The 25184-nt window shown below is 40.3% G+C and overlaps 1 protein-coding gene across 1 annotated transcript in view; it reads left to right on the plus strand.

Moving 5' to 3' along the window:
• Positions 1 to 17175: 17175 nt before the first annotated feature.
• Positions 17176 to 25184, plus strand: part of LOC140015195 (uncharacterized) — a 75730-nt gene continuing 67721 nt past the window's right edge. Inside the window, exon 1 of the mRNA XM_072067104.1 lies at positions 17176 to 17380. Within this exon, the coding sequence (XP_071923205.1) occupies positions 17176 to 17380 (205 nt within the window). The remainder of the gene's footprint in view (positions 17381 to 25184) is intronic.

Below are 25184 nucleotides of genomic sequence, written 5' to 3' on the forward strand. Positions count from 1 at the left end.
TACAATGTTGAAGAAGGAAACATTGTCCAGTTTTGAAGGTAACAAGGTCAAAAATGCAAGACACTATACCAGAATCGCAAAACAGGGTCACAAACCGTATTCTAATACAAACATCATAACTCAGCCTACACAAGGCCAAATACAGAAATTCCAAAGCCATCCGAAAGCTTAGAAACAGGGCTACATTTCATCAGAATACCTCAACACTCAAATCCAAAAAATTTCCAGGCAAAACAACCCATTTCAGACGCAGTTCTAACATCCTGATGAACCCAGAACAGCAATAGTAATTTCGGCTTATCTCATTCTACACTACTCCGATTGACCTGAAATTTTACAGGAACCCTTAAAACATCAATACCTACAACTTTCATGTTTTAAGCCAAGGCCAATTCGGCCTCTATCTAGGACCAAAAATTTCGGACAGAATGAAGAACCAAGAACCCTAATTTTCCAGAATTTCTTCCAAAACAGAAATTGATTGCAATTATCAATCATTTACACCTACTCGAGTTATTAAACATCATTTCCAATCATCAAAGATAGCCAAACCATCATGATCATATTAAACCAGAAAAATCACCAATAAATTGAAAACTTCATCAATTCATCCAAAAGCAAGAAATAACCACAAAATTCATCACTTTAACTATCACTAGGCATCAATTAAGCTTCATTAGATGAAGGAGAAGGTTCATTCACTACTCACCTAGTAAAACAAGAGAGAGAGAGTTGCTTGACACCTTAGCTTCTCCAAACACTTCACCAAACTACTAACTAACACCAAATGAAGAGATTTTATGGAGTAGAAACAAGTTTATGTGATTGTTTTGGAAGATTTGAGCTAGATAGAAGCTAGAAATGGGAAGAGTTTTCTTTCTTCTTTGTTCAAGAGAGAGCCGGCCATGGAGGAGAAGAAAAGAGTGAATTTTTGTAATTTTTTTGTGAGATATTTTAACTAAATGGTAAAAGTCAAAAAAGTGAATAGTTGTCCAACAAGTCCAACCAATGAGATAGTGACATTTGTCACTCCATTTAAAGCATCTCTATCCTTTTTCTCTCTCACATCAATCACATCACAACCTCTACTTATCTCTTAACACCCGATAAATTTCACCCAGTGTCCGGAACTTAACCTAATTGGCCGAATTTTTCCGAACATTTCGTACTATCGGGTCCCACGTCCGTTATATATCCTTAATTTCTCAAAAACTAACCGATACTAGAAAAATCATCTAAAACCTATATTTACTCATAAGAATTATCTGGGGAAAGTTCTAGTAAAGAAAAATGTAGAAAAGGCGGGCGATAAAGAAAAAAAAACCTACTTAAACTTTCTAATAAAATAAACTAGGGTTTTCAACCTTAACCGAGGTTAGGGTTTTACTCCTTAGCCTTAAAACCCGAATTCCATCCCACCGATTTACGAATAACCCTCATATCAGCTTACGGACGGACTGGGGCCTCACAATCTCCCCCACTTAGGACAATTTCGTCCTCGAAATTCAATCCGTGGTCAACCATACGTTCCATCAAGTCAGCCATTCGCTGGATGGCTGTAGCTACTTGGTCTGGCTCTTGTTCACGTTCCATTTCAGGGCTTCGTCCTCGCCCTCTACCTCTACCTAGAGTACCGGAGGCCATTTAAATGCCAAAAGTCTATGGATCCAAGCATAACGTGTGCTTAGTATTCAGACTAGAAACAAAACAAAACACAAACAGATACACGAAAGGCACGCAAAGGATAGGTGCAAAAGATAATACTCGAATATATACATTTATTTACAAAGTCACACCAAAAGATATACAAATTACCCGACCTCCAGTCGGGTCAAAACCCAGTATACACACGAGCACTCTGGCTCCAAAATCTAGTCAGCCAACCAGATAACAAAAGAAATTAGCCAGGCCAGTTCTAACAAAAGTAATCTGCCAGCTAATCAAAATACGAAAGCGACCCTAAACGCCTCCCCTAGGGCCCCGGTTCCCTACGGAACCTAAAGTACCTAGCTCACCTATCTGCTCTGGCCCGGTAGCTCGTGGGGGTGCCTCCGCGGCCATGTCTAGTAAGACCCCACAATCAAACGTGATACTCCGGGCCCTCTCCCCGAGCTGCCTTTTCATAGCGAAGAGGTGCTGGTGTGTGTCTCGGAGATCCCGTTCCAGGTCCCTAACGCGCAACACCTGCCAGCGGTTAAACTCTCTAGCCTCCTCCAGCTGCGCCCTCAAAGTCTCGACCGTCTGGTCTAGGTGATAACGCTCGTCATCCATCGCTAAGACAACCTCATCAGGATAGCTATAGGTATACCAGCACGCACAGGGTCGGCGCGACACCTGGCCGAAGGGAGAATACAAAGTGTAGGGCTCCCCAAGCCTCCTCCGATAGCGGATCGCCCGCTTACGCAGCACCCGGTCATCCGAACCCCTCCCACTCGGAGGTCTCGGTCCCGGTCCCACGCCGCTAGAACTGCCCGGATCCATACCTACAAACATTAATTCGTTAGTTAACCGACATTTCAACTTAAAATATATCATTCAACTTAAAGAGAATCACGTAATCCTAATGAACCTATCACGTATGTCCCACAATTGCCCAAGTCCTCTAACCTAGGCGCTCTTTGGGTTCAACTGTGACGACCCCACCTCTCCCAAGGGCGAACCCAAGGGTATCGGCGGGCCGCCTGCCTAGCTCGCGCCAGGACTCGAAACACAAAACTTATAAAATGATAGTAAACCAAAAGAGAACTGTCTATAATATATACAACCACCACAAGTTCTATTTACATCTTCAAAAGCATCAAGTCAAACCTCTCTAATATACTATAACAACAACCAGTAGAAGGTAGACCCTAAGGAGGGTCCTTATACAAACCACCAAAACAAAAACAAACATCCTAACTGTCCAACTATTACAAACGAGACCTAACTATACTAACGGCAGAGTCCCAAAGTTCCCCGCGTCATCCCCTGCTAAGGAAAACAAAGGAAACGGGGTAAGCTAGAAGCTTAGTAAGTAAACAGGGGTAAAAACGTAAATTTCACGTAACCACATTTACACAGTAGGAGTAAAGCAAAAGCAGAAAAATAACATCACATTATAAGGATACATATGGCTTCAAAGCCAAGTCATTTGCCATGCGTGATCTCCTGTCGACACTCCGTCGACCATAAATAAGGTCCGTAGAACTTCACTTGTACACCCACCGGACACCTTATCACCCTCGCTGGCCAGTCACCTCACAAACTTGCCCGGGCGAACGAAATCACAAACTTGAGCTTGAGTCACAAGCTCGGGTCACAAACTTGGTTCACAACTCGGTGAACCGGATTCACAAACTCGGTGACCTCAGACTAAGTTGGACTGACTTCGACCAATCCCTAACCGGCTCGAATAGTCCATCTAGGTCACGAGATCGGGCCCCAAACTCACAAACGTCACAAAATTATTCAAAAGTCACCCCGAGCCACAAGCTCAAGGGGTTGGGTTCCAAAATGAGTCACATACATATGTCATGTACAAATATGTGCACAAATTCGGGTTTAGGTCGAGTGCGATAAAGTACACCCTCGCCTAGATACCCTTTTCATGTATATCGAAACACATAAGCAACTAACACGTAAGAGCGGCCTGAATACTTACTCAAAATACCAAAAGTAGTACTAAAGAAAATCTCTTCGCGCGTTCGCTAGTAGTGGGCCCCACCGGCACCGCCTAGCTCACCACTATCTGAAATAGAAGATTTTATCACATTATATCACTAACGACTACAAACAGATCCAAAACAAGCAAAACGGCAAAAATCGGCACACGCGCTCGCGCGGAACGGCAAACGGAAACGGCCAAATCGGCCATCTCAAACCGTTTTGATCAAAGGTTAGGCTAGGAATATCGGATCAAGGTGAGCGAGACACCGTTTCGAAGCTATGAGGAAGGCCTACGATTCTCATGAAGACACCTTAAACTAGATCCGAATCGACACAAGTCGAAATCATGGAAAACTGTACCAGAAGTTTGCACTTTGAATGACAGACAGGGTCTGTTTACTGGACCATAACTTCTAACTCACAAGTCCAAATCAGGAAATTCCAAAGGCATTAGAAAGCTGAGACATAAGGGTAAAACTTTGATGTTTTGGCCAATACCTGAATCCACTCAGAACAGAACGAAAATTGAGTGCCAAAGTACCCGTCAGAACTGTCCAGATACAAGGCAGTTCTGACGATCAATCTTGTTTTGGTCATAACGGAAGCTACGGAACTCGGATTTCGACGCACTTGATACCGTTTCGAAGCTGAGACCAAGATCTACATTTCTTACGAAGGAGTTGACACCCAGATCGTACGGGATCAAAACGGAAAACCCACGGTCAGAAGCTGAAATTCAAAACGTACACAAACTAATGTCTAAAACAGGCCTGAGTGTTCTGTCTATAACTCAGAATACGCTAATCCGTTTGACCTGAAATTTTACAGAAATATTCAGGACTTAAGGGGCTACAATGTTGAAGAAGGAAACATTGTCCAGTTTTGAAGGTAACAAGGTCAAAAATGCAAGACACTATACCAGAATCGCAAAACAGGGTCACAAACCGTATTCTAATACAAACATCATAACTCAGCCTACACAAGGCCAAATACAGAAATTCCAAAGCCATCCGAAAGCTTAGAAACAGGGCTACATTTCATCAGAATACCTCAACACTCAAATCCAAAAAATTTCCAGGCAAAACAACCCATTTCAGACGCAGTTCTAACATCCTGATGAACCCAGAACAGCAATAGTAATTTCGGCTTATCTCATTCTACACTACTCCGATTGACCTGAAATTTTACAGGAACCCTTAAAACATCAATACCTACAACTTTCATGTTTTAAGCCAAGGCCAATTCGGCCTCTATCTAGGACCAAAAATTTCGGACAGAATGAAGAACCAAGAACCCTAATTTTCCAGAATTTCTTCCAAAACAGAAATTGATTGCAATTATCAATCATTTACACCTACTCGAGTTATTAAACATCATTTCCAATCATCAAAGATAGCCAAACCATCATGATCATATTAAACCAGAAAAATCACCAATAAATTGAAAACTTCATCAATTCATCCAAAAGCAAGAAATAACCACAAAATTCATCACTTTAACTATCACTAGGCATCAATTAAGCTTCATTAGATGAAGGAGAAGGTTCATTCACTACTCACCTAGTAAAACAAGAGAGAGAGAGTTGCTTGACACCTTAGCTTCTCCAAACACTTCACCAAACTACTAACTAACACCAAATGAAGAGATTTTATGGAGTAGAAACAAGTTTATGTGATTGTTTTGGAAGATTTGAGCTAGATAGAAGCTAGAAATGGGAAGAGTTTTCTTTCTTCTTTGTTCAAGAGAGAGCCGGCCATGGAGGAGAAGAAAAGAGTGAATTTTTGTAATTTTTTTGTGAGATATTTTAACTAAATGGTAAAAGTCAAAAAAGTGAATAGTTGTCCAACAAGTCCAACCAATGAGATAGTGACATTTGTCACTCCATTTAAAGCATCTCTATCCTTTTTCTCTCTCACATCAATCACATCACAACCTCTACTTATCTCTTAACACCCGATAAATTTCACCCAGTGTCCGGAACTTAACCTAATTGGCCGAATTTTTCCGAACATTTCGTACTATCGGGTCCCACGTCCGTTATATATCCTTAATTTCTCAAAAACTAACCGATACTAGAAAAATCATCTAAAACCTATATTTACTCATAAGAATTATCTGGGGAAAGTTCTAGTAAAGAAAAATGTAGAAAAGGCGGGCGATAAAGAAAAAAAAACCTACTTAAACTTTCTAATAAAATAAACTAGGGTTTTCAACCTTAACCGAGGTTAGGGTTTTACTCCTTAGCCTTAAAACCCGAATTCCATCCCACCGATTTACGAATAACCCTCATATCAGCTTACGGACGGACTGGGGCCTCACAATCTCCCCCACTTAGGACAATTTCGTCCTCGAAATTCAATCCGTGGTCAACCATACGTTCCATCAAGTCAGCCATTCGCTGGATGGCTGTAGCTACTTGGTCTGGCTCTTGTTCACGTTCCATTTCAGGGCTTCGTCCTCGCCCTCTACCTCTACCTAGAGTACCGGAGGCCATTTAAATGCCAAAAGTCTATGGATCCAAGCATAACGTGTGCTTAGTATTCAGACTAGAAACAAAACAAAACACAAACAGATACACGAAAGGCACGCAAAGGATAGGTGCAAAAGATAATACTCGAATATATACATTTATTTACAAAGTCACACCAAAAGATATACAAATTACCCGACCTCCAGTCGGGTCAAAACCCAGTATACACACGAGCACTCTGGCTCCAAAATCTAGTCAGCCAACCAGATAACAAAAGAAATTAGCCAGGCCAGTTCTAACAAAAGTAATCTGCCAGCTAATCAAAATACGAAAGCGACCCTAAACGCCTCCCCTAGGGCCCCGGTTCCCTACGGAACCTAAAGTACCTAGCTCACCTATCTGCTCTGGCCCGGTAGCTCGTGGGGGTGCCTCCGCGGCCATGTCTAGTAAGACCCCACAATCAAACGTGATACTCCGGGCCCTCTCCCCGAGCTGCCTTTTCATAGCGAAGAGGTGCTGGTGTGTGTCTCGGAGATCCCGTTCCAGGTCCCTAACGCGCAACACCTGCCAGCGGTTAAACTCTCTAGCCTCCTCCAGCTGCGCCCTCAAAGTCTCGACCGTCTGGTCTAGGTGATAACGCTCGTCATCCATCGCTAAGACAACCTCATCAGGATAGCTATAGGTATACCAGCACGCACAGGGTCGGCGCGACACCTGGCCGAAGGGAGAATACAAAGTGTAGGGCTCCCCAAGCCTCCTCCGATAGCGGATCGCCCGCTTACGCAGCACCCGGTCATCCGAACCCCTCCCACTCGGAGGTCTCGGTCCCGGTCCCACGCCGCTAGAACTGCCCGGATCCATACCTACAAACATTAATTCGTTAGTTAACCGACATTTCAACTTAAAATATATCATTCAACTTAAAGAGAATCACGTAATCCTAATGAACCTATCACGTATGTCCCACAATTGCCCAAGTCCTCTAACCTAGGCGCTCTTTGGGTTCAACTGTGACGACCCCACCTCTCCCAAGGGCGAACCCAAGGGTATCGGCGGGCCGCCTGCCTAGCTCGCGCCAGGACTCGAAACACAAAACTTATAAAATGATAGTAAACCAAAAGAGAACTGTCTATAATATATACAACCACCACAAGTTCTATTTACATCTTCAAAAGCATCAAGTCAAACCTCTCTAATATACTATAACAACAACCAGTAGAAGGTAGACCCTAAGGAGGGTCCTTATACAAACCACCAAAACAAAAACAAACATCCTAACTATCCAACTATTACAAACGAGACCTAACTATACTAACGGCAGAGTCCCAAAGTTCCCCGCGTCATCCCCTGCTAAGGAAAACAAAGGAAACGGGGTAAGCTAGAAGCTTAGTAAGTAAACAGGGGTAAAAACGTAAATTTCACGTAACCACATTTACACAGTAGGAGTAAAGCAAAAGCAGAAAAATAACATCACATTATAAGGATACATATGGCTTCAAAGCCAAGTCATTTGCCATGCGTGATCTCCTGTCGACACTCCGTCGACCATAAATAAGGTCCGTAGAACTTCACTTGTACACCCACCGGACACCTTATCACTCTCGCTGGCCAGTCACCTCACAAACTTGCCCGGGCGAACGAAATCACAAACTTGAGCTTGAGTCACAAGCTCGGGTCACAAACTTGGTTCACAACTCGGTGAACCGGATTCACAAACTCGGTGACCTCAGACTAAGTTGGACTGACTTCGACCAAGCCCTAACCGGCTCGAATAGTCCATCTAGGTCACGAGATCGGGCCCCAAACTCACAAACGTCACAAAATTATTCAAAAGTCACCCCGAGCCACAAGCTCAAGGGGTTGGGTTCCAAAATGAGTCACATACATATGTCATGTACAAATATGTGCACAAATTCGGGTTTAGGTCGAGTGCGATAAAGTACACCCTCGCCTAGATACCCTTTTCATGTATATCGAAACACATAAGCAACTAACACGTAAGAGCGGCCTGAATACTTACTCAAAATACCAAAAGTAGTACTAAAGAAAATCTCTTCGCGCGTTCGCTAGTAGTGGGCCCCACCGGTACCGCCTAGCTCACCACTATCTGAAATAGAAGATTTTATCACATTATATCACTAACGACTACAAACAGATCCAAAACAAGCAAAACGGCAAAAATCGGCACACGCGCTCGCGCGGAACGGCAAACGGAAACGGCCAAATCGGCCATCTCAAACCGTTTTGATCAAAGGTTAGGCTAGGAATATCGGATCAAGGTGAGCGAGACACCGTTTCGAAGCTATGAGGAAGGCCTACGATTCTCATGAAGACACCTTAAACTAGATCCGAATCGACACAAGTCGAAATCATGGAAAACAGTACCAGAAGTTTGCACTTTGAATGACAGACAGGGTCTGTTTACTGGACCATAACTTCTAACTCACAAGTCCAAATCAGGAAATTCCAAAGGCATTAGAAAGCTGAGACATAAGGGTAAAACTTTGATGTTTTGGCCAAGACCTGAATCCACTCAGAACAGAACGAAAATTGAGTGCCAAAGTACCCGTCAGAACTGTCCAGATACAAGGCAGTTCTGACGATCAATCTTGTTTTGGTCATAACGGAAGCTACGGAACTCGGATTTCGACGCACTTGATACCGTTTCGAAGCTGAGACCAAGATCTACATTTCTTACGAAGGAGTTGACACCCAGATCGTACGGGATCAAAACGGAAAACCCACGGTCAGAAGCTGAAATTCAAAACGTACACAAACTAATGTCTAAAACAGGCCTGAGTGTTCTGTCTATAACTCAGAATACGCTAATCCGTTTGACCTGAAATTTTACAGAAATATTCAGGACTTAAGGGGCTACAATGTTGAAGAAGGAAACTGTGTCCAGTTTTGAAGGTAACAAGGTCAAAAATGCAAGACACTATACCAGAATCGCAAAACAGGGTCACAAACCGTATTCTAATACAAACATCATAACTCAGCCTACACAAGGCCAAATACAGAAATTCCAAAGCCATCCGAAAGCTTAGAAACAGGGCTACATTTCATCAGAATACCTCAACACCCAAATCCAAAAAATTTCCAGGCAAAACAACCCATTTCAGACGCAGTTCTAACATCCTGATGAACCCAGAACAACAATAGTAATTTCGGCTTATCTCATTCTACACTACTCCGATTGACCTGAAATTTTACAGGAACCCTTAAAACATCAATACCTACAACTTTCATGTTTTAAGCCAAGGCCAATTCGGCCTCTATCTAGGACCAAAAATTTCGGACAGAATGAAGAACCAAGAACCCTAATTTTCCAGAATTTCTTCCAAAACAGAAATTGATTGCAATTATCAATCATTTACACCTACTCGAGTTATTAAACATCATTTCCAATCATCAAAGATAGCCAAACCATCATGATCATATTAAACCAGAAAAATCACCAATAAATTGAAAACTTCATCAATTCATCCAAAAGCAAGAAATAACCACAAAATTCATCACTTTAACTATCACTAGGCATCAATTAAGCTTCATTAGATGAAGGAGAAGGTTCATTCACTACTCACCTAGTAAAACAAGAGAGAGAGAGTTGCTTGACACCTTAGCTTCTCCAAACACTTCACCAAACTACTAACTAACACCAAATGAAGAGATTTTATGGAGTAGCAACAAGTTTATGTGATTGTTTTGGAAGATTTGAGCTAGATAGAAGCTAGAAATGGGAAGAGTTTTCTTTCTTCTTTGTTCAAGAGAGAGCCGGCCATGGAGGAGAAGAAAAGAGTGAATTTTTGTAATTTTTTTGTGAGATATTTTAACTAAATGGTAAAAGTCAAAAAAGTGAATAGTTGTCCAACAAGTCCAACCAATGAGATAGTGACATTTGTCACTCCATTTAAAGCATCTCTATCCTTTTTCTCTCTCACATCAATCACATCACAACCTCTACTTATCTCTTAACACCCGATAAATTTCACCCAGTGTCCGGAACTTAACCTAATTGGCCGAATTTTTCCGAACATTTCGTACTATCGGGTCCCACGTCCGTTATATATCCTTAATTTCTCAAAAACTAACCGATACTAGAAAAATCATCTAAAACCTATATTTACTCATAAGAATTATCTGGGGAAAGTTCTAGTAAAGAAAAATGTAGAAAAGGCGGGCGATAAAGAAAAAAAAACCTATTTAAACTTTCTAATAAAATAAACTAGGGTTTTCAACCTTAACCGAGGTTAGGGTTTTACTCCTTAGCCTTAAAACCCGAATTCCATCCCACCGATTTACGAATAACCCTCATATCAGCTTACGGACGGACTGGGGCCTCACATCAACTCCCTGGCTGGAGTCCAAATTTGCGATAAAATACCGTTTAACAATTTACAATCAACTAGGGTTTCAAAATATGGGAGTTCGCTTAAAGAAAATCAAGTAAATGAAACTCGTTTAAATAGTATTCATTTTACTTATCAAACATTTTCTTTACTTTAATTATCATCTTAATTTCCTCGATATTTTTATAAGTGAGTCAAGTTTTTAAATCATATTCTTTGTATAAGTTAGTACATGTTAAGTTTAAAGTACATTATGGAAGTGGGAACCGCTAATGTGGTAAGTGTGATAAAATTTTGAAGATTAAAAGGAGTTGTATACAAAGGAATATTATTTAATAAGGTGTTAAGAGATAATTAGAGATTGGCTAGACATTTTAGTGATTAGAAGACAACAAGATGAGGATTAACCATTTGAGGACGTTTGTCAACAAAGCTTTGGATCTTTGACTTTGACTCCAACCTTTCTTATTGTGAGAACCCTTACTTAAAAATATAAATCCTCCTAAATTACTTGCATTTCCCTAAGACTAAATCAATTATGACATTTCCTTGCATTGCATTTCATTACCTTTAACAAGAATTGAAACATTTCCTTGACTTGGTATTATTTTATATCACTATATATACTATAACCAAATATTCTTTTAATTGTGTGTGAGACTTTATGTGATAGTTTAGGGGTGTTAGTTAGACTTTGGAAACATTTGGAGGGTAGTAACCTTATTTGGCAAAGTTTAGAGGTAGAATGGCCAAGATTGAGACAAGTGGCAAGGTCCAAACCATCCAACTTATTTGACCAAGAAAATTAGAAGAATTTAAACCATTCTTGGGTCCATTTTCTCCTCCATATGGCCGGCCACTTTGAGCTTCCAAGGGAAGAGAGAAAACTCCATTTTCTCTAGTTTGATCTTTGAGCAAAAATCAAAAGAGAAAGAACTTGAGTTAGTTGAGTGAACTTCCTTCAAGACTAGTGTGTGATTCAAGCTTGGAACTTTTGGTTTTGGTGGCTTATTGGGTGATTCAAACCTCACATAGGAGAGGTATATGACCCTTAAATCTTAACTTTATTGTGTTATATCAAGTGTTTGAGGTTTTGATGGCAATCTAGGAGTTGTGTGGATGTTATTTGTGGTTAAATGTCTTATGCTAAACAAGTGGAAGTAGGGTTGGTTGTTTAGCATGTCATGTGTTTGATAATTTGTTTAAGCTTTGTATATGATTTTTCTTGATGTATTAACATGTTTTGGATCCTTTTAAAGTTAGGGATACCTCTTGGAATGTTGTTTGAGTTAGCTATAATGAAAGGATGGAGGTAGGAGTTGAATGTGAACTTGCGGACTGTTTTGTTTTCTCTTGGCTGACCGGCTTTGGAGTGGAGGTTTCTCCTTGATTTTTGTGGCTCATTGCACCTTAATTAAGCCTAAGAAACTTGGCTAAACATTGGTTTAAGGTTTGGTGTGAGTTGAAATGGAAATGAAGCAAGTAAAGTGGTTGTTTTGAGCAAGTTAGTGGACTGTTTTGGTTCTTCATTGTTGGCTAGACTGTTTTGGTTTATTTAATTATTTTGTATGTTGCATTTTAAGCTTCAATGGTGCTAGATAACTTGATTCCCTGTATATGAACTCTAGGAGATTGAATTGGATGAATTTGAGCCAAAACGAGTGAAGTTGGCAAGAAGAAATAGAGTAACTTTGTTAGGGTTTTGAGCTGATTAGAATAGAAAAATCAGCCAAATTCCGTAAACCACTGGTATTGATAGGAGAGGAACTAGAATTTGAATTTTATACTGTTGGAAACCCTTCGAGTCTAGTTTCCAATGCCACCAACGGCACATGATTCTGACATTTCTACAGTGAGATATGACCGTTTTCCCAAGACTACGTGGGCACGATTGTTTTACCCTCGAAGACACTTTTGAACTTTCTTTTGTTCAACTTTCTTGAACTTGTCTAACTCATTTTCTTATGACCTTTTACTACATTTTGGCCTAACTTGCATGGTGAATTTAGTCATTTTAACAACCCACTTGGTCACCTAATGAACTTACATTTGAGTTGGAAAATGAAGCTAGAATGTTAACGACTTTCACTCGTTGCCCTAGGATTGGAAATCGGAGGTGAGGGTAACTAAGGAACTTGATGAATAAGCTCTGGATTTCTTAACAGGTGAGTGTTCTAAGTGCATGAAAGTATTTACGTGGAATGTCTCCTTACTTGAATGACAAGCTTGCTTGGTTAACGCAATTGCTCTTGAATTGATGACCTTTGGGACGAGGATGTACTTTATCATACTCAATCCTTTGTAGTTAACTTCTTGATATTGATATGAAATGAATTGCTTTGCCTGCATTTGACTTGTTGGCCATTCGGGTGGTTATTTGTGAGAACCCGGAAATTTTCTTATTTTCAAGCCTTTATTTTAATTACTTGCACGCCTTTTCTATATTTTCTTTGTTAGAAAAATTTTCTAGATAATTTTTATGAGTAAATCTGGTTTCAAAATCATTTTTCTAGTATAAGTTAGTTCATGAGATTTTAGGAGTGTAACCGGGCATGGGCCCCGCTAGTGCGGAAAGTTCGGTAAAAGTCGGCCAATTAGGTTAAGTTTTTTATACAGGATTTAATTTAGCAGGTGTTAAGAGATGATTAGAGGTTACCAAATGGATTCAGGTTGGAGAGACAAAAGGATAGAGTAGCATTAATGAGAGTGAAAAGTGTCACTTTGTGATTTGGTTGGACTTTGACCCTTGGACCAACTTTACCAATAAATCAAAAATTGACCAAAATTCATCATCTTGCAAGCTTCTTGTGGCCGAACCTCTCCAAGGAAAAAGAAAGGAAAACTCGTCAATTTCTTCCTTCTATTTCTTGCTCAATCTCACAAATCAACCATTAGAATCTTGATTTACTCCATAAAAACCTCTCTCTTAGTGGGATTAAGGTGAGTGGTGGAGTGGTTTGGAAGATTAAGGTGTTAAGTTGTCTCCTTTCTTTGGTTGTGAAGGTGAGTAGCTAAGGGACCTCTCTTTCTTCTCAATAATGCTTAATTAGTGACTTATGTGAGATGAAGTGATGATATTAGGTGTTGTTTCATGATTTTTGGTAGAAATTGGTGAAGTTTTATATTTATTCATGATTTTTCTGTTTTCATATGATTAATATTGTGTGGCCATGGATGATGGTTGGGAATGGTTGAGAATGGTTTAGAATGAAGCCTTAGGGTGTAACTTGAGGCTATTTGCGGAAAATTTTCGCTTTGAAAGGAAATTTCGGAAATTAGGGTTGCAATTGAACCCATTCTACCTGGTACTGTTTCCCCCAGTTAGATGCCGAATTAGTTTTCAGTTGAAACATAAAAGTTGTAGGGAATGATATTTTATAGATGCCTACAAAATTTCAGGCCAATCGGAGCAACGTATCCTATGAAAAGACTGAAATACCCCTGCTGCCCTGTTTCTGTCCGAACCTGGTAATCAGCTTTGGTACTTGGTTAATTTGATTGGAAATACTACTGATTTGGTTGTTTTTGTCTTCTTAAGAAATATAGCCTGGTATCTTAGCTTTTGTATGTCTTTAGAATCACTCAAATTGGACTTTGGTAGCCTGAATTATGGTTATTTAACCAGAATGCGGTTCGTTAACCTGTTTATACGGTTCTGGTTTGGTACATTGAAATTTTGACCTAGTTGCACTACAAACTAGACTGAGTAGCCTTCCTCAACATTTTATCCCTTTCTCTTAGCTTCAAAACGGTGTAAATTACACCTCAATCCGACAAGGATAGCTTCAGTTGTGTTAATTCCGCTAAGCAACAGCAAATCTGCCTTTTGTTTCCCAACCCAAACTTCGTTTCCGCATATGTCCTAGTTTGATTTTGCACTTATACGTTCCATGAGATTTTACTCTAGTGATATGTGGATTCGGTTTATGACTTGTATTCGAGCCTTATTGTGGCTCTAATTAAAGGTGTTTGATAGCTTGTGATTTGTGGGTGTTGAGGTTTGGTTGGAAAGTAAAGAAAGACAAGGGAAATGCTGCCAAAATTTTCGCGGAGCTTCTGCACAGTCTCGGGAAATTTACTATATCTTGATGTAGGAAAGTCAGAATTGAGTTCCGTTTGTTTTGTTTTAAACTAGATTCATAGGGTTATAAACCATGTAAATTTCAGACCCTGTTTATGTCTGTACCATTTATGGTAATTTTTCAAAGTTGACTGAAATATTGTACCTGTTCTGTCTTTCACTGGTTGAAACAGCAACTTAAGGCTCGAATTTGACTGCCTTGTGTTTTGAATCTTACAATGGTTACTATATCTTGATGTAGAAATATTGGAATTGAGTTTCGTTTGTTGTGTTTTAAACTAGATTCATAGGGTTATAAACCACGTAAATTTCAGACCCTGTTTATGTCTATACCATTTATGGTAATTTTTCAAAGTTAACTGAAATATTGTACCTGTTCTGTCTTTCACTGGTTGAAGCAGCAACTTAAGGCTCGAATTTGACTGCCTTGTGTTTTGAATCTTACAACGGTGTTCTCTGGAAAGTTATAGCCCTTTGAATGTAATTGCCAACGGTATAAATCAATTTTGGACTTACAAAACTTGAGATATGATTTTTCTTATAGGGTTGTGTAAACTAGAAAATCCTATTTTCCTAGTATTGATCTTACTTTCATTAGCTACTTCCAATTTGGATTTGGTCAGTCATTGTAGGTAGGGCTTTGAGGTTGTTCATGCCTTTAAGACTAATTGTTACCTTTTCACTTCGAGGTCACCTCTTCGCTTTGCATTAATGGTTTTTTTCACTAGGCATATGACTCGTAACCGAGTCTCACTTGCGAATTCCATACTAGGTCTCGGAGTCGAGTCTTAAGTGTTTACCTTGATTGTTCTAGGAGGTGCCGACGATTAAAGCCACACTTGGGAAGGAAACTTTTGAAGTTATCCTTATTTGAACTGGTGAGTGTACCACTCCCTTGCATTGTCGCTATTTGAGTTATCTGTACTTGAAATCTATGACATGAATGACTATGAATCCTGTTTAGTTTGATTGAGACGAGGGGGTACTTTATCACACTCGTTCTCTTGCCTGTGTTGTACAAACTGAAATCTATTACTTGTACTTGTTATGAACTTGAGCTTGTTACCTGCACTTGTTATAATGTCATTTGGAAGTGTGTCCAACGACCTCCTTGTTAAACTTGAGCTCAACCTCATGGGGAGTTAATTAAATCGAGCTATGTAAGGGCTTGGTCGAGAAAATTGACAATCCGTGGGTGCCTGTTTTTATGGAATCTTTGAGTATTGAGACTCTTGATTCCGGTATACTCGAGTATTACCATTCCTGTTCTATTTGGCGTTCGGGCCCGGTAAGGGGGTATGTTTGGTGAACGGGATTTGGCGTTAAAGTGGTGTTCTACTGGACTGGTTTCCATATTTGGAAGTTGACGGAGGGTCAACGTTGTCGGATCAAGTACTGCAACGGAGATTTGGCTCCTGAGAGCCACATGTATCCTTTCTATCTAAGTTATTTTGCTCATCTCCTTATCTGATACACCTATGTGATTAATTGAGCATGAAGTTCCTTGGTTCTTGACTGCTATTATTTTGGTACCTCATTGAGTTTCGAACTCACCCCGTTCCGTTATCCTTATTTTTCTTACAGGAAACCAACTTTTGGAGACTCTGATATTTTGAAGCATGAGTTGAGCTAGTTTTAATCTTCTTTTGTGTAGCTCCTCGATGTATGGAAAACCCTAAATGTATCTTAATACAATATTTTTTTTATTGGATCTGTAAACTTACTAATATGTAGATTTTGAAGTGTTTCCTCATGTTTATGTAACATATGTATTCGGGAATGTACCTACTTTCATGGCAAACAAAGTTTCCTTGTACTTGGTTGGATCCTGCATGGCGGTGGCCCTTCCATTTCATTTTGATTCTTTCAGTTTTATTCCGGTTTTGATAGAGGTATGACTGAGTCCTGGCGAGAGTTGGGCAGGCGGTCCGCCGAACCCTTTGGTTCGCCTTAGGGTGAGGTGGGGCTGTCACAGGTGGTATCAGAGCTGCTTCGCGTGGTCTCTGCGGGGAGTGAGCTTGGGCAAAGTGGTGTTATGGTCCCGATTCCGTGACTGTGTACGAATGTATAAGTGCTCTTTGAGCATAAGCTATGGATCGTGAAGTGTTATAAGATATAAACCTTTATCATGGTGCTTTGGGATAGTAGATCTGTAGGTCAGGTAAGAATCTTGATTGTAGATGAATTACTCTTGGGACTGGCCAACCTGAGTCGTGAATTATTTTATTTTGGGATTCTTGTACCTGACTACTAAATAGATGAGCGCCTAGGTTAGTAATGACTTGGGCGGACTAGAATTTGATTCTATGGAACTTCATGCGATGTGTTAGGGTATCATTAAGGATGATTGACCCTGCCTAGGATATAAATCGTGTTATTCTCATAGATTGTGGTCAGAGCCTTGAGAGAGGAAGTTTTTGATTAGTTGCTTGTGTACCATTGGCCTAGTTAGTACATTGTTCTCTTAATAACTTTCATGCGATACCTTTTGTTTGAATCTGATTGACTGTTACTGTGTGATTTATCTGCTAAAGACATGCTATATGTCTATGGCCTACTTTTATCACCGTACTTGTATACTTTTGTTTTAATATTGTATTCGTGTTTCGACCCTAGACCGGTTAAGCCAAATGGAGGGTACTCGTAGTGGCCGGGGCCGAGGGCATGGAACATCAAATGAAGGAGAAAATCGGGAACTAATGTCTGGACCTAATCCTGAACCTGGAATGGATCCTAACATTCAGGTGGCTGCCGCTATCCAATGTATGACCGACCTTTTGGCTCACGTGGTAGGACATCAAGGCCAAAATCCTATTAATCAGCAAGGGAACCTTGGTAATCATATAGAGGGTGAGGATAGAGCTCTCGAACGATTTCAGAAGTTCTCGCCACTGAAATTCCTTGGAGGACTAGACCCCGATGTGGCCGAGAGATTGTTAGAGAAGATGATTGATATCTTTGCCGCGCTACACTACACTGAGGAGCGACAGGTGACATTTGCCGTCTTCCAACTGGAGGGAGCGGCCCGATCTTGGTGGAACATCATAAGGATGAAATGGGAAAGAGAACAAACCCCAAGGACGTGGGTGAATTTTATGAGAGAGTTCAACACGAAGTATTTTCCACCTCTGATCCAGGAAAAGAAAGAAGATGAGTTTATTAGACTCCACTAGGGAACTCAAACCATCACCGAATGTGAGAGCCAATTCACCAAGTTGTCCAAGTTCGCTCCCGTGTTAATTGTGATCGAGCAAAGGAGGATAAGGCGTTTTGTCCAAGGATTAAACGTTGAGATTCAGAAAGACCTGGCTGTAGCCCAACTCAATACCTTTAGTGATGCGGTAGAGAAAGCTCAACGAGTTGAAAGCGTAAGATTTCAAGTTAGAAACTTTCAAGCTAAGAAAAGGGGATTTTCTGGAAGTACCTCAGAGCAAGGGGATAAGGGTACGCCTCCTAAGATTGGAAGGAGAAACGGGGGAGTACAATTACCGAGAATGTCAAGTGGTGCCTTACAAAGAGACTCAGTCTCCGCTTCTCGTGGTCCTTGCGGGTACTGTAGGAAGCCGAATCACACGGAGAACGTCTGCTGGAAGAAAGGAAGAAAATGCCTGCGTTGTGGTAGCGCAGACCATCAAATCGTAAATTGTCCAGGCCAATCTCGGGAAGGGAGTAGGATCCAACAGCCAACCACCCCCAACCCTGACCAGTCGAAGGGGGAAAAGAATGGATCAAAAGTGTCAGCTTGGGTGTACTCCTTAGAACAACATCAAGTCTCTGACCCATTTGAGTACGTGGAGGGTAAGATTCTGGTATTCTACCGTTCGCCTACTAGAATGGTATAGGAGGAATTGCAATTTGGCAAGGAAGAAGAAACTATACCAAAGAATTCAATGAGCCTGGTTAGTGAAGGGGTACAGATTGGTTAGTTAAGTATGATACTCAATTTGACTGTGAGAAGGAAGTAGTAAAATTTTTGTATTCCGAAAAAGACGATGATAAGGTATTTCGAGGACGAAATTCTTTTTAGGAGGAGAGAGTTTGAGAACCCAGAAATTTTCTTATTTTCAAGCCTTTATTTTAATTACTTGCACGCCTTTTTTATATTTTCTTTGTTAGAAAAATTTTCTAGATAATTTTTATGAGTCAATCTGGTTTCAAAATCATTTTTCTAGTATAAATTAGTTAATGAGATTTTAGGAGTGTATATCGGGCGTGTGCCTCGCTAGTGCGAAAAGTTCGGTAAAAGTCGGCCAATTAGGTTACGTTTTTTATACAGGGTTTAATTTAGCAGGTGTTAAGAGATGATTAGAGGTTACCAAATGTGTTAAGGTTGGAGAGACAAAATGATAGAGTAGCATTAATGAGAGTGACAAGTGTCACTTTGTGATTTGGTTGGACTTTGACCCTTGGACCAACTTTACCAATAAATCAAAAATTGACCAAAATTCATCATCTTGCAAGTTTCTTGTGGCCGAACCTGTGAGGCCCCAGTTCGTACTACGTTGATATATTCATTAATTTGGCGGTAACGTTTGGTTTTGGGAGTATTTCGAAAACCCTAAGTAGGGATTAAGATTTAAACCCTAAGTTCCGGTTAAGATTGAAAACCCGTTTTTCTACATTTTCTTTATTAGAAAATTCCCCAGATAATTTTATTTGAGTAAATATAGTTTTTAGATGATTTTTCTAGTATTAGTTAGTTTTTGAGAAATTACGAACGTATATCGGACGTGGGACCCACTAGTGCGAAAAGTTCGGAAAAATTCGGCCAATAAGGTTAAGTTTCGGATACTGTGTAAAATTTATCGGGTGTTAAGAGATAAGTAGAGTGTGTGAAATGATTGATGTGAGAGAGAAAAGAAAGGATAGGAATGCATTAATGGTGGTGACAAGTGTCACCATTTCATTGGAGAAGACTTATGAATTACTATTTCATTTTTTTTTTGACTTTTGACCAAGTTGTTAAATATCTTCAAAAATCACCAAAATTCACCATTTTCTTTTCCCTCCATGGCCGGTTCTCCCTTGGGCTAAGAAGAAAGAAATACTTCACCATTTTAGCTTCCATTTGGTTCAATCTTCCAAAAACAATTGCCTAGATTAGTTTCTATTCCATAAAATCTTTCTAGTTGGTGTTAGTGGTTGATTTGGTGAAGCTTTTTGGAAGAGTTAAGGTGTCCAACATCTCTACCTCTCTTGTTACTAGGTGAGTGGTGTGTGAATTCCCTCTTGCACTTAATGAAGCTTAAGTTATGCTTATTAGTGATCAAAGTGCTGAAATTTCTGGTTTTTATCTTGGTTTGAAGTGATTTGGTGAAGTTTTTATTTTATTGATGATTTTTCTGGTTTAATTGGATTATGATGGTGTGGTTGTTTATGATGATTGGCAATGGCCTATAATGACACTAGTAGGTGTGCATAGTTGATAATTGCAATCAATTTTGGATTTGGAAGAATTTCTGGAAAATTAGGGTTTTGTGATGAACATTCTGTCCGAATTTTTAGGTCCTAGATAGAGGCCGAATTGGCCTTTTCTTAAAACATGAAAGTTGTAGGGAATGACATTTTAGAGGTGCCTACAAAATTTCAGGTCATTTGGAGTAGTGTAGAGTGAGTTATGCCGTTTTTACTGTTGCTGTTTTTGGTGCACAGAATGTCCGAACTGCGATAGTAATTGCCTGTTTTGACTGGAATTGGTTTGGATTTTGAAGTTGGTGTCTTCTGAGGAAATGTAGCTGGATGTCTTAGTTAACTTATGCCTTTGGAATTTCGGCATTTGGACCTGTGTAGGCTGAGATTGACGTATTACAGTTTTGTGTGTCTTGCAAACCTGTTTTGGTAATTCTGGTTTCGTATTTTGCATATTTGACCTAGTTGTGCTAGGATTTGGACTGAGTGGCCTTCTACATTGTTGTAGCCCTGTTTCATAGCTTCGAAACGGTGGGTCTTACACCCCCATACGATAACCGTAGTGAATTTGGTGCCATTACCGCATATTGAGGTCAAATACGGTTTGTGATTCTGGTACGTTTTTGGAAAGTTTATGGCTGGAACTTTGGCTTCACATTTGACTGAGTTACAAGCTGTTTGGGCTTCCGACCAAAACACCAAACTTATAGCCCTATATCAGAGCTTTCTAACGCCCTTGGAATTTCATGAATCAGATTTATAAAACCTGAGATATAGCCGAGCAAACAAGGCCTGCCCGTGAAAATGACCAGAAATCTGTTTTGGTCCTGATGACCAATTTCCGTTCCGAATTTGGATTGCCGACCTTCATGAAAGTTGTTCCATTTGGAATGAACTATCTAACTGCCAATTTTCAGCTCTTTTGACCATGTGTAGCATAGAAAACAGTTTGCACTCAAAACTGACCATTTGTGCATTGGCCAGATTTCGTAAGTGATTGTGTTTGGTTCATTTGGGACTAAAGCCTCCAGTTTCAGTTCTGGATGTCTTCATAACAGTTGTTTTTCATCATTTAATCTTCGATATGGCGTCTCATACGCCTTAATCCGATATTCGTAGCTCAACTTATGAGTAAACTAGAAACGAGTGTCAAATCTGCCGTTTCCGCTAACGGCCGTCTCCGTTTCCGTTCGTCATATTTACGTGCGCGCGTGCCGTTTTTGCCGTTTTGCTTGTTTTAGGCACGATAGTAGTCGTTTGCGATATTATGTGACACAATCTTCTATTTCAGACGGTGGTGAGCTGGGCGGAACTGGTGGGGCCCACTACTAGCTGTTCATTTCGATCCGACTTCGTACTTTTGCTATTTCAGTTTCTGTGTAAGTATTCAGGCCAGTTTGGTGTGTTTTCTTTGCTATGTGTTTGAGATATGTGAAAAGGGCACTTTGGCGAGGGTGTACTTTATCGCACTCGACCTAAACCCTAATTTGAATGTATAATTATACTTGGCATATGTATATGAACCTTTTGGAACCAAAACCCTTGAGCTTGTGGCTCGGGGCGACTTTCGAATAAAGTTTGTAAAGTTTGCAAAGTTTGTGATTTTGAATAATTTTGTGAAGTTTGTGAGTTTGGGGCGAACTCTTGACCTGGTTGGACTATTCGAGCCGGTAAGGGCTTGGTCGAAGGCAGTCCAACTTAGTCTGAGGTCACCAAGTTTGTAGGTTCATGTTATGAACCAATTTTGTGAATCCGGTTCACCGAGAAGGTGACCAAGTTTGTGACCCGAGCTTGTGACTCAAGCTCAAGTTTGTGATTTCGTTCGCCCGGGCAAGTTTGTGAGGTGACTGGCCAGTGAGGGTGATAAGGTGTCGGTGGGTGTACAAGTGAAGTTCTACGGACTATTATTTGCAGTCGACGGAGTGTCGGCAGGAGATCACGCATGGCATATGAGTTGGCTTTGGAGCCACCTGTATCCTTATTATGTGATGTTACTTTTCTGCTTTTGCTTTACTCTTATTGTGTAACTGTTATGTGAAATTTATGCTTTCGCCCCTGTTTACTTACTAAGCATATAGCTTACCCCATTCCTTTTGTTTTCCTTAGCAGGGGTCGACGCGGGGACTTTTGGCTCGTATACTAGTATAGTTAGATTGGCTTGTAATAGTTGAACAGTTAGGATGTTTGTTTTTGTTTTGGTGGTTTGACTCGATACTTTTGGAGAATGTAATTATAACTCTTTTGGGATTGTATATATTGTATTTAGTGCTCTTTCGAACTTTAGGTTTTGAGTCCTGGCGCGAGCTAGGCAGGCGGCCCGCCGATACCCTTGGGTTCGCCCTTGGGAGAAGTGGGGTCGTCACAGAACCTCTCCAAGGAAAAAGAAAGGAAACCTCTTCAATTTCTTCCTTCTATTTCTTGCTCAATCTCACAAATCAACCGTTAGAATCTTGATTTACTCCATAAAAACCTCTCTCTTAGTGGGATTAAGGTGAGTGGTGGAGTGGTTCGGAAGATTAAGGTGTTAAGTTGTCTCATTTCTTTGGTTGTTAAGGTGAGTAGCTAAGGGACCTCTCTTTCTTCTCAATAATGCTTAATTAGTGACTTATGTGAGATGAAGTGATGATATTAGGTGTCGTTTCATGATTTTTGGTAGAAATTGGTGAAGTTTTATATTTATTCATGATTTTTTTGTTTTCATATGATTAATATTGTGTGGCCGTGGATGATGGTTGGGAATGGTTTAGAATGAAGCCTTAGGGTGTAACTTGTGGCTATTTGCGGAAAATTTCCGCTTTGAAAGGAAATTTCGGAAATTAGGGTTGCAACTGAACCCATTCTGCCCGATACTGTTTCAACCAGTTAGAGGCCGAATTAGCTTTGGATTAAAACATGAAAGTTGTAGGGAATAATATTTTATAGATGCCTGTAAAATTTTAGGCCAATCAGAGCAATGTAACCTATGAAAAGAATGAAATACCCCTGCTGCCCTATTTTTGTCCGAACCTGGTAAGCAGCTTTGGTAATTGGTTAATTTGATTGGGAATACTACTGATTTGGTTGTTGATGTCTTCTTAAGAAATATAGCCTGGTATCTTAGCTTTTGGATGGCTTTGGAATCACTCAAATTGGACTTTGGTAGCTTGAATTATGGACTTGAGCCTGTTACCTGCACTTGTTATAATGTCATTTGGAAGTGTGTCCAACGACCTCCTTGTTAAACCTGAGCTCAACCTCATGGGGACTTAATTAAATCGAGCCATGCAAGGGCTTGGTTGAGGAAATTGACAATCCGTAGGTGCCTATTTTTATGGAATCTTTGAGTATTGAGACTCTTGATTCCGGTATACTCGAGTATTACCATTCCTATTTCTATTTGGCGTTCGGGCCCGGTAAGGGGGTATGTTTGGTGAACAGGATTTGGCGTTAAAGTGGTGTTCTACTGGACTGGTTTCCTTATTTGGAAGTTGACGGAGGGTCAACGTTGTCGGATCAAGTACTGCAACGGGGATTTGGCTCCTGAGAGCCACATGTATCCTTTCTATCTAAGTTATTTTGCTCATCTCCTTATTTGATACACCTATGTGATTAATTGAGCATGAAGTTCTTTGGTTCTTGACTGTTATTATTTTGGTACCTTGTTGAGCTTCTAACTCACCCCGTTCCGTTATCCTTGTTTTCCTTACAGGAAACCACCTTTTGGAGACTCTGATATTTTGAAGCATGAGTTGAGCTAGTTTTAATCTTCTTTTGTGTAGCTCCTCGATGTATGGAAAACTCTAAATGTATCTTAATACAATTTTTTTTATTGGATCTGTAAACTTACTAATATGTAGATTTTGAAGTGTTTCCTCATGTTTATGTAACATATGTATTCGGGAATGTACCTACTTTCTTGGCGAACAAAGTTTCCTTGTACTTGGTTGGATCCTGCATGGCGGCGGCCCTTCCGTTTCCTTTTTATTCTTACAGTTTTATTTCGGTTTTGATGGAGGTATGACTGAGTGCTGGCGAGAGCTGGGCGGGCGGTCCGCCGAACACTCTGGTTCGCCTTAGGGGGAGGTGGGGCTGTCACATTATTCTACTGATCAAGAAAGTCAGTAGAATAATGTGACAGTCCCACCTCCCCCTAAGGCGAACCAGAGAGTTTGGCGGACCGCCTGCCCAACTCTCGTCGGGACTCAGTCGAACCTCAATCAAATCCGAAATAAAACCACAAGATCAAATGAAAAAACAATCCAAAACTTAAAGCGAAACTTATATACATTTCTATCTCAAAAAGAAGTACAAATGTCGAATATACAAAGGTTCTCAATTCGTCATACATCCAGCCCGTGCCAAGCACTAGGGCGAGAACCATTACAAAACAAAAAACTAGACTAGGCTAACCTACACTGGGCTCTCGTCCTTGCTCGCATCCCCCTGTTAAGGAAAACAAAACTAAAGGGGTGAGCTAAAAGCTCAGTGAGGTCCCGAACACATATTCAATAACAAAGCCAATACATTAACCATCGATAATCAATAATTCAAGAAACATTTACAATGGAAAGCGATAATAACACATACATTAAAAGGATACGGGCTCACAGGGAGCCATTCATTTGTTCGTTCGTTCGTTCTCCTGTCATTCCCCTTATTCCTCCAATCATTTGAAAATGCATTTTAGTAAGTAAAACCCTCGTTCGATCGTTCATTTCATTCACCCCCTCCTGGACGTTGGTCAGGCTCCACCAACCTACAAGGTAATACTCGAGTATACCAACGTTCACACCCAGGGTCACCATATCGTCCAACTGAGTCCGCTCCTGGCTCGAGTCAATCAGTAACGAAGGGCAGGGCCCAGTTCAGCCACAAGGCTTACATCATGTACAACTAATGTATCAATCATTAAATCGTTGAAAATTTTGCGTTTCATTTAGGTCGAGCGCGATAAAGTACACGCTCGCCTAGAAAATTCATTTTGGAAATCATTGGAAACACTTAACACATTATCAAACAATAACAACAAGTCATGAAGTCAAGGAGAATATAACAAACAAGGAACACTCACCTATGTACGCAAAACAACGTGTAAAATATTCTTCCGGATATTATCCTTAGTCACCGAGAAAACCTAAGATTAAACGAGAAAGACTATTACAGTTCATCTAGTACAAACAATTAGGTGAAATCAAAGAAACTCAACAATTGATGAGTAGAACGTATAAAAATACTTTAAAGTGAAACGAGG

The sequence above is a fragment of the Coffea arabica genome, chromosome 10e (assembly GCF_036785885.1).
Source record: "Coffea arabica cultivar ET-39 chromosome 10e, Coffea Arabica ET-39 HiFi, whole genome shotgun sequence".
NCBI lineage: Eukaryota > Viridiplantae > Streptophyta > Magnoliopsida > Gentianales > Rubiaceae > Coffea > Coffea arabica.